This window comes from Babylonia areolata, chromosome 23 (genome assembly GCF_041734735.1).
Source record: "Babylonia areolata isolate BAREFJ2019XMU chromosome 23, ASM4173473v1, whole genome shotgun sequence".
NCBI classification, from domain to species: domain Eukaryota; kingdom Metazoa; phylum Mollusca; class Gastropoda; order Neogastropoda; family Buccinidae; genus Babylonia; species Babylonia areolata.
Genome location: NC_134898.1, coordinates 33,687,436 through 33,697,435, shown reverse-complemented (window position 1 = coordinate 33,697,435; position 10,000 = coordinate 33,687,436). Strand labels below are relative to the sequence as shown.

The 10,000-nt window shown below is 38.8% G+C and overlaps 1 protein-coding gene across 1 annotated transcript in view; it reads right to left on the bottom strand.

Moving 5' to 3' along the window:
* Positions 1 to 10,000, bottom strand: part of LOC143298232 (synaptotagmin-9-like) — a 74,055-nt gene that overhangs the window by 15,732 nt on the left and 48,323 nt on the right. Inside the window, 2 exon segments of the mRNA XM_076611035.1 lie at positions 1,209 to 1,318; positions 1,321 to 1,366. Coding sequence (XP_076467150.1) covers positions 1,209 to 1,318; positions 1,321 to 1,366 — 156 coding nt within the window.

The following is a 10,000-nucleotide window of genomic DNA, read 5'->3' as shown; positions in this document are numbered from 1 at the left end:
TCTCTTTTTTTTTCGCAAATTATTGCGTGTGTGTGTGTGTGTGTGTGTGTGTGTGTGTGTGTGTGTGTGTGTGTGTGTGTGTGTGTTTCATGTTTATTGTAAAGCGCTTTGAGCTCTCTTTCAGAGAGGAAAGCGCTCAACAAGTATCCATTATTATCATTATCATTGTCATTATTATCATTATATTTATATGTCCATACCGACTGACGTCTTGGATGTCTTCAGTGAAATCCTACCTCCTTACTGATTTGAGACTGATAACAAAGTAACCTCCATGCTGATTTCTGTCTTTGGTTCCTACCGTCCGTGAGATCCTCTCTCCGTAGTGATTCATGGCCTTCATAACAAAACATGAACCTTATCTTCATGCTGGTTTCTGTCTGTGATATATGTAAAGTATCTTTGATAACAAAGTACAGTGAAGTAAAATCCTGTCCATACAGATTTTTGTCTTTGATATCCAGAATGTAATCCTCTCCCCATTGTAGGCTAATTCATGTCTCTGCTAACAAAACTGAAATCATCTTCATACTGATTGCTGTTTGATAATAAAATTGGAATTTCATATTCGCGGAAAAAAAAGAAGAAAAAAAAGAAAAAACAACAACAACAACAAAAAAACCCACAAAAGAGTTCAGTCCTGTATCCAAACCGATTTGTGTCTTTGAAAACAAAAGTTCTTCCCAATGTGAGGGCTTCACCTCAGAATCATGGTTTGAGTGTGCGTGCTTGCTGCGCTGTATCAGTTCGTGCCCAGCTCATCTGAGCGTCGGTCGTAAATACTATCTCATAGTGATTTATGTCTGTGATAACAGAAGTGAAATCCTATCACCATTCCACGACCGCCAGAAACAGGAACTGTTGGTGATGCGTTCAGCAGTGCAGCCGCCCTTCCCACCACGATCGTTTCTTACACCCTAGTTAGGCGAGGTTATCGCGAGGCACGCTTGGAATGTGCGATTCTTTTGTTGTTGTTGTTTTCACCTCGTGGGAAGAGTGGCTAGGTTCTCGCGAGTCAAGGCTGGGCAGCCTTTAGAGCGACTTTGCCGCGAGGTAAGCATCAATACTACTTCCCGCCTCACATTCGCTTCGTTGCTCATGTCATCCTCGCCCTCGCCACGCGCTCTGTCGCCACTGACGCGTAAGCGTGCTCGCATTTTAGAAACACTTCTCGGGTGTCGCGAGCAGTGACAGTGAGAGTGACTTACCTTGACGTAGGGGTCAGAGGTGCCGGAGAAGTCCTTGGCCGGCAGGTTCTCGGCGCGGACGACGGTGACTGCGAGGGCCCTATCCACCTGGTTGTACTTGAGGCTGAAAACAGCTTGCCACAAGGCGTGTGCTCGGACCTCAGCGAGTCCACTGAAGCCTGCAAGGGAGAAACGAATCGAAACGAATTTTTTATTTCGCGAGGGCAGTGGAGTAAGCATAATTGTTTAGTACATAGGTGTTTACAGGGAATAGGCAAATCGAGATAACAAATTTAGTGATAGGTGAAACTGGAATAGGTGAATCGGGAAATTTGCGAAACAGAAATAGGTGAAACGGACAGGTAAAACAGGAATATGTGAATCGAAAATAGGTGAAATGGGAATAGGCGAAACGGGAATAGGCGAAATAGGATTAGGTGAAACGGGAATATGCGAAACGGGAATAGGTGAAACGGGAATAGGTGAAATGAGGATAGGTGAAACGTGAAACGTGAAACAGGAATAGGTGAAACAGGATTTAGGTGAAATGGGAATAGGCGAAACGGGATGACACCGCATCTGTTCATTCCTCCAGTGACAAGTGAATGCAGCAACATCACGACAAAATATCACACCCTACCCCCTCCCCCGTGCCATACTGACCCCCAGGAGAAATCTTTAAATCTGGGAGTGTGTGTGTGTGTGTGTGTGTGTGTGTGTGTGTGTGTGTGTGTGTGTATGTGTGTGACTGAGTGTTTATAACGAGCCCGTGCTTGCACAGATCTATTTCCATGTGGATTAATAAAGTATTTTTGGTCTAATTTGATTTGATTTGATTTGATTTAATTGATAACTCCGATGGATCCCACCTCAACCAGCTGATGCACCTGTGTACACCAAGCATCGCGATCTTTCAATTTCATAAAAGAAAAATAATTAATCCGAAAGAGCAGGAGTTTGGGTGTGGGGGGCTTTTTAAGTTTTGATGCACCAGTCAACTGGAATTCTTTGCCAAATACCCTCAGAAATGTGTCCACTTAAAAAAACCCAAAAAAACAAAACAAAAAAAACAACACAAAAACAATCTGTGTTCAAATCAAATCTGAAAACACGTTTGTTTCGAAAAGGTTTTTCCACGTCAAGCTTTTTTTAAATGGCCAATTTAGCAATCTGACCCTTCTAGCCGTCCAACGATCACCAGCGGCAATGTCTTTAATGTCAATTAATGTCCGCGTGATCAATAACAGAAAGAAACAGGGAACAGCAAAGTGATTTTCACTGTTTTTTCGTTCGTGCGTTTGTATTTTGACTCAGCCTACGGAAGTTTTCTCGAGACATTTTATTTAGAAAGAGACAGACAGAGACAGAGACAGATAATACCGATAACAATTTATATTCATCCCTTTACTGCCGTGGGTCACAATGGAAGAGGTGACAAAGACAGAGAAAGTGAGAGACAAACAGAGATACTGTAAAACAGAGAGAGTGAGAGACAGACAGAGATATTGTAAAACAGAGAGAGTGAGAGACAGACAGAGATATTGTGAAACAGAGAGAGCGAGTGACAGAAACAGAAACACAGAGAGAGAGAGAGAGAGAGACAGACAGACAGACAGACAGACAGACAGAGACAGAGACGGAGACACACACACACACACACACACACACAGAGACAGACAGACAGACAGACAGACAGACACACAGACAGACACGCTTCAGACATTATTTATTGACACTGGCCTACCTGCAGCCCTTATGTCAAGGGGATACAATTCTCAATTGCAGCGTCGTGTATTGAACGAAAGAAAACAAACTGAACGGTCAATAAAACAATCATTGTCAGTAAGCTTTTCTAGAACAAAAAGAGACAATCGTTTGTGGATGCATGTGCCCAATACAAGAACACATGCACCATCTTCGACCACACTCTGCCATCTCCATCGTCAACCTCTACCATTTAGCCCAACTGACAACATCAAATATCATATACTGTTCATATTCAACTTGACCATCAAGTGCATACAGATGCAATATATTCTTCATAGAAATAATGAATTCATATTTTAATTAACCGTTTCTCTTTTCTGGATGTTAACAGCCTCTGCAACATACCTGGCGAGCGAAATTAGAACTTCACCAGCATCAGAGGATAACAAGCTCTGCTCAGTTTGCCTTCCCATGGTGGCCACACGTAAAAGTTGAGTCCTAGCCCTAATATCTTGATAAGCTTTGCTATGAAAAAGGAAATGATCTTCATCTCCTCTCACACCATCCATACACACCATGCACAAATTATCCACAAAACATTCCGAATCAAACCATCTATTTCCTTTTAAACCCAAGGTTCTTTTTCTGAATCTTGCTAACATATCCTTGTGCCATTTATGAATAACTATTACCAAGGATTTCTCTGGTTGTAAAATGCTTTTGAAGGAATGGAACCAATAACACTTTATATTATCTTCCATCTTGGAGTGCCAGTTTTGTTTATAACAAGATACTAAACGATTTTTAAATTTCGAAATAAATCCTCTTGCATCCCCATCTCCCTGACGAAGCCATACAATACCAAACACGTTTACTGTAAGAACTTGCTTAACATTGCCCATCCAGTTACAGTTACGTAACTCAACTTGCTGGAGTAACATGTCGTATGCCTGTCTGCATAGTCTGTTTATAGGTAGCTGAGTTAGCTTTATCCAGTACTTGATGCATTTCACAAAGGCTCGAATATATAAAGGATACCATCCAGAGTCACTGTATGCCATCGTGTTACATGAATGCAGTGGAACATTCATAAGTCTCTTTATGGCAAATGAATAAACCTTTTCCATTTCAGTATTTTCTTCAAGACCCCATACTTCTGCTGCATTAGTTAGTATTTGCTCCATTTGTGTATTGAACAACTTCCAAAATAAAGACGGATTGGGTGTTTTCATTATCTTCACATATTTTAGATTTATGTTATTCCCTAATTCCCTTTCCTCGCATTTCTGACCATCCCGTTTATATACTCAACCTTGTCGTAAACAGCATTCCTGATTATCTAAAGACATTAGTAACTCTTACTTCCACATTACCATACAACCATTTTTCCCACTGAGATGAATGACCTCCATTACGAAAAACAATAATATTTGTTTTGTCTGTATTAACAGTTAATGGCAATTTGTCTGCTTTGTTTTTCAATACATTGAGCTGATTCTGCAAGCCATCCGCAGTGCAAAATCACATCAGCAGCAAACATTAACATGAATATTTCAACAGCACCTGGGATTAGTTGTATACCATGCCTACCTTTTCCTGACATTTCAATGGCTAATTCATTTATAAAGAATGCAAACATTTGAGGACTCAAAATACAGCCTTGTTTTACACCAAGGGGACACCTAAAAAAGTCAGAATAAACTCCTTTTTCATGCACACATGCCAAGACTGACTCATATACACCTTGGAGTGCCATATACATCTCTCCATTGATAATAGTTTTTCTCAAAACGTGACACAATACATTTCTATTCACAGATTCAAATGCCTTTTAAAGTCTACGAAAGCAACATATAATTTAGTAGTTTTCTTAAGAATTTTAACTAAAGCATGTGAAGTAAAGATATGATTTATAGTACTAAATAAATTTAGAAAAGACACCCCCCCCCCCCCCAAAAAAAAAGAAAAAAAAAAGATAAAGAAAATAAATTAAGAAAAAAAAAAGAAGAAAAAAAAAACTGAAAAAAAAAAACCCGAACGGGAGGGTCGGTTTTAACGCTGCACCGTTTGTACAACGGGAAAAGATGGCGTGCCATACTCCATTGATTACTACCTCACCCTCCCGTCCACAAACATGACAAAGCTTTTATTGTGTGTGCGTTCCGGTTCGCAAGACAGCTTTTGATGAACGTACTCGCTTGGGAATTCCCGTACAGGTGTTGGGAATAATCAAAGAAAAAGGGAAAAGCCACGGTGTTTAGGTAACACTCTTTGTATTATTTTCACACACCCTCTGTTATTACGACCCCTCCCCTACCCACTCAATCAAAAGCTGAATGAATGAAAAAGGATAATGGAGGGAATGACAGACGGAGAGAAACCGAAATCGAACCTGTTTTATTGAGGGAAAATTGATGAGCACACAGCCTGTCCCTTACAAAATTCTCTTGCTTTCTGGGCGGACGCGTTACAACAGCAGGCTGACACTCCATTTTGACATTTTCACAGTGCCTACGTTTTTCTGCCTGTCCCCGACGTCTGGGGAAAAAAATCTGACCAAGAAAATTCCAGTATTGGAGTTATCTCTTTCATTTGTTATTATATTTTGTGTTATTCTGTTTTATCTGTTCTATCTTTTTTGTTGCCTTTTTAACTGCCGTCTCATCTTCCCTCATTTTCTGCCTCGCAGGTCCATCTACTTGTATGTTTTCTGGGAAATGTCATTGGAAGTTTTGTTTTGTTTTGTTTTGTCTTGTTTTAACCGTTTCTGACCGGACTGTATAATTATATCTGACACTTATGATGTGGTATTTTTGTTTGCTCTTTTCCTTGGTCGTGTTCTCCCCCTTTCTCATTTTCCGCCTTACTGGTCAGTTCACTTTTATGTTTTCGAGAAAATGTAGAACACACACACACACACACACACACACACACACACACATATATATATATATACATATATATACACACATATATATATATATGTATATATTATAAAGAGAGACAGAGAGACAGAGAGAAAGAGAGAGAGAGAGGTGTATACAAATATATGTGGACTTAATGTTTGGACGTTTTCATTATGATGCCTCTTTTAACGCATAGAACATGTAACCTGACCTTTCACAGTTTCTGGCTTTTTTCCTTTCCTCTTTTGATAACTATAATAAAACATGTAAAATATACTGTTAAATATACGTCGAATATAATAATTGTTACATATCTTTATCCTCTGCTGAAAAAATCGGCGGGATGGCCATCGCTGAAGGCGTGTCCTGAATTCAGGAAGATGGACGTGACTGTGGTCGTGACGGAGTTTCTCCACCAGGTTCTTTTCCGAAAATTGTCGGGTTCCGCAGGCTCCAGATTGACAGAGCTGTCACAGGGGGGGACTGAAACCTTAACAGCTTCATGACACTGTTCGGTACTGTGGGCTGACTGTAAAGGATGAGTGGAACAACAATTTTCGGGGCTGACTTTTGATCAGCTGTGATTGCCGACGTATATCCCCAAATGTGAAGATGAGATACTAAAACTGCACACACAAAAAAAGAAAAGAAAAAAAAAGAGAGAACAGAAGAAAGAAAAGAAAGAAAGAAGGGAAGAAAGAAAGAAAGAAAGACAGAACGAAAAGGTGTGTAAAAGTTAGCGAACAGATCCTCAGAATGTTCTTCTTCCTCTACTTCTTCTTTTACTTCTTCTTCTCCTCCTGCTTCCCCTTCCCCTCGCCCTCCTTTACCTTGAACTCTGTCAAGAGTCACTGGGGCGCCTCACAGGAGAACTGCTCAGCAGATTCCAGCAGGTCTGTTGAGTGTGTGTTCTTTGCATTTGATTTTCCTGTCCATTCTGCAATGTTGTCAGTCCATCATTGCTGTTTTTCTTTGTTTATATTTATTTATTATTATTATATATTTATTTATTATTATTATATATATTTATTTATTTTTATTTTATTATTATTATTATTACTACGACTATCTTTTTTTATATTATAATTATTATTTATTTATTTATGCAAGCTTATCTATTATTTACTCACCTTTCTTTTTTTTTTTTTTTTTTCTCAAGGCCTGACTAAGCGCGTTGGGTTACGCTGCTGGTCAGGCATCTGCTTGGCAGATGTGGTGTAGCGTATATGGATTTGTCCGAACACAGTGATGCCTCCTTGAGCTACTGAAACTGAAACTGAAACTGCTGTTTTTCTGTTCTCCCCTCCGTCTGTCTGCTTCAACAGATTGTTTTAGCAAGGCTATTAGATCTTGTTACGTGGCAATACCAGTGCAGTTCTCTTTTCTTAACCGATGTCAGCAGATCTTCAAATGGTCCAGTGTGCTGCTTGGTAGTTTGATGTCAGGAGATCTTCAAATGGTCCAGTGTGCTGCTTTATAGTCCCTCCCTCTCTCTCTATCTCCCTCTCTATATAATGGACTAGATCCTTGAGAGACAGTGACAGATATATGAACTACACGTCGTTTATAACTATTTTTGAAACAGAAGCATACATCTCAAGTATTGACGTATACTGTTACAGAGTAGCTATCACACAACTGAGACTGAGTGTATTGTCAATTAATAATAACTTACACCGATACAGTGATTCAACAGATAAAAAGATGTGTTTATGCTGTAAATTTTCTATTGAAAATGAAAAACATGTACTATTTGATTGTACATTGTATAGAGACATCAGAGAAACATTTCTGAATGACTATACAAGAATTGATTTTGGAACACTACTCATGTCAAAAAACGAGAAATATTACCATAATTTGTCGAAATTTATTTTTCATGCAATAAACAGGAGGAAACGTCTTACTGATGGGATTTGATATGTTTATGATTCAATATTGGTGCCACGTCCATCCCATTTCCCTACCTCCTACCGCCCTCCCCCCACCTCCCCGTGTTTGCATAAGGGCCTATGGCCGATGTACAATAAACAATTCAGTGTTTAGTGTTCAGTGTCCTTCTCTATCTGTCTCCTTCTCTCTCTTTCCCTCTCTCTCTCTATATATATTATATATATCTCTCTTCCCCCTCTCTCTCTATCTCCCCCTCTCTCTCTCCCTCTTTCTCTATCTCCCCCCCTCTCTCTCTCCCTCTCTCTATCTCCCTCTCTCTCTCACTCTCTCCCCCCTCTCTCTCTCCCTCCTTCCCTCTCTCTCCCTCCCTCCCTCTCTCTCCCCCCTCTCTCTCACTCTCTCTCTATCTCTCTCCCAACATAACAAAATTACCGAGAAGGTTATATTGTGCTGATTGTGGCTCGATGCTCCTTACGTGGAATACCTGCGGTAACAATTATTGCTTTAGAAAATATTTCTTGCATTTGACAATTTATGTCGTTTGGATCAAGTGACAGCTTTTGAAGTGACTTTTTTTGTCATTTGAATATTCACTGTTGTTGTAGATTGTTACGATCGATAATCTTTGTTTATTTTAAAGGTTGCAGTTTTCAATTTATTCACATTTTGAAATAATTGTTGATCGAGTAACTGCTGTGTGTGTTATTGTGATGCCAATACATGGCCGTCTAGAGATGGTCTCAAGGTAGGTTTTTTAAATGTCAACCATGTTCTAAACAAATTAGATGAGCTTTCTTCTATTCTGTATAATTCTGGCAATCAGTTTCATTTATTTTGTTGTGCTGAATCAAGATTAACATCTGTTATTTCCGATGCAGACGTGTAATACCTGGTTACAACGTTGTCCGCCTTGATCCCATTCTTCCCAAACAAACTGGTTTAATTCTTTACACCAGCCAGTCTCTCTCTTACAAACGTATTGTTTCCTGTGAAAAATACCATGTAGAATCAGCTTGAATCGAAGTATACATTAAAAAAGTAAACCGTTATACGTTGGATTTGTATACAGAAACCCTTCAGAACATATTGACTGGCTTGATAAATTTAGTGAAATGATGGAGGCTGTTACACTTCCTGGTAATGAAGTCATTCTTCTTGGGGATTTTAACATAGACCTCCTGAAACCGAATCATCGGTGGATTCAAATATATGATAATTTTGGCCTAAATCAGTTAATTGGTACTCCATCATGAATTACCCCTTCTTCAAAAACATTAATTGACCATATCTATGTCAGTACAAGACACAATATTATAGAAGTCTGCGTTCCTTACAGTAGTTGTAGTGATTATTTGCCGGTGTGCGTCACCTGGCTGAAAAAGGGTACGAAAATTCCTAAATCTGGACATAAATTCATTACTTATAGTATTTCACAAATTTTGTTAAAGAGTCTTTCCTATTTGACTTAGCTCAGTGATCCCTGTCAAATATCTATCAGTTCACTGACCCTGACGAGGCCCTTGAATTTTGGCATAAAACATTCATTAATGTATATGATAAGCATGCTCCATTCAAAACCAAAAGAGTCAAACATACCCCTAAACCTCCTTGGTTAGCTGATGAAATTCTAAAAGCCATATTTTTTAGAAACAATCTTCTAAAAACGAAACAATATGAAAAATTTAAGAAACAACGAAATGAAGTGGTTTCAATGCTTCGCTCATCAAAAAAGAAACATATCCGGAATCTGTTTTCTAGCCGATCTAACAATAACTCAAAATCGATATGGAAGGCCATAAACACCCTCACAAGAAAAAGAACTAATAAAGTATTAGTTGATGCAAGCAGTATAAATATCAATGACTAAAATTACCATTTTCCCAATGTTTATGATTTAACAGTAAAAAATTATAGATCCCAATTTAACGATCTCGCGTAATAGAAAGAGTTTTGTAATTCCAAAAACATAACATCAGACTAAAACATTCTACCAGTGTCCGTACACGACATTTTTTTGTTTGTTTTTATCTCATACACCTGAAACAAACACGCACACGAGGTCTTGTTGGCATAGATGGTAAAATCTTAAAATCTAGTGCTCCTATTATTGCCGATTCTCTAACTTACTTATACAATCTTTGTATTGATAAAAATTACATCCCTAATCATTTTAAACAAGCAAAAATGATTCCGCTGTATAAATCTGGTGATGAAACTAATCCTTCTAACGACAGGCCTATTTCAATAGTTTCAGTTCTTTCAAAACCTTTGGAAAAACACATTTATAAGCATCTCATGTCTCATATT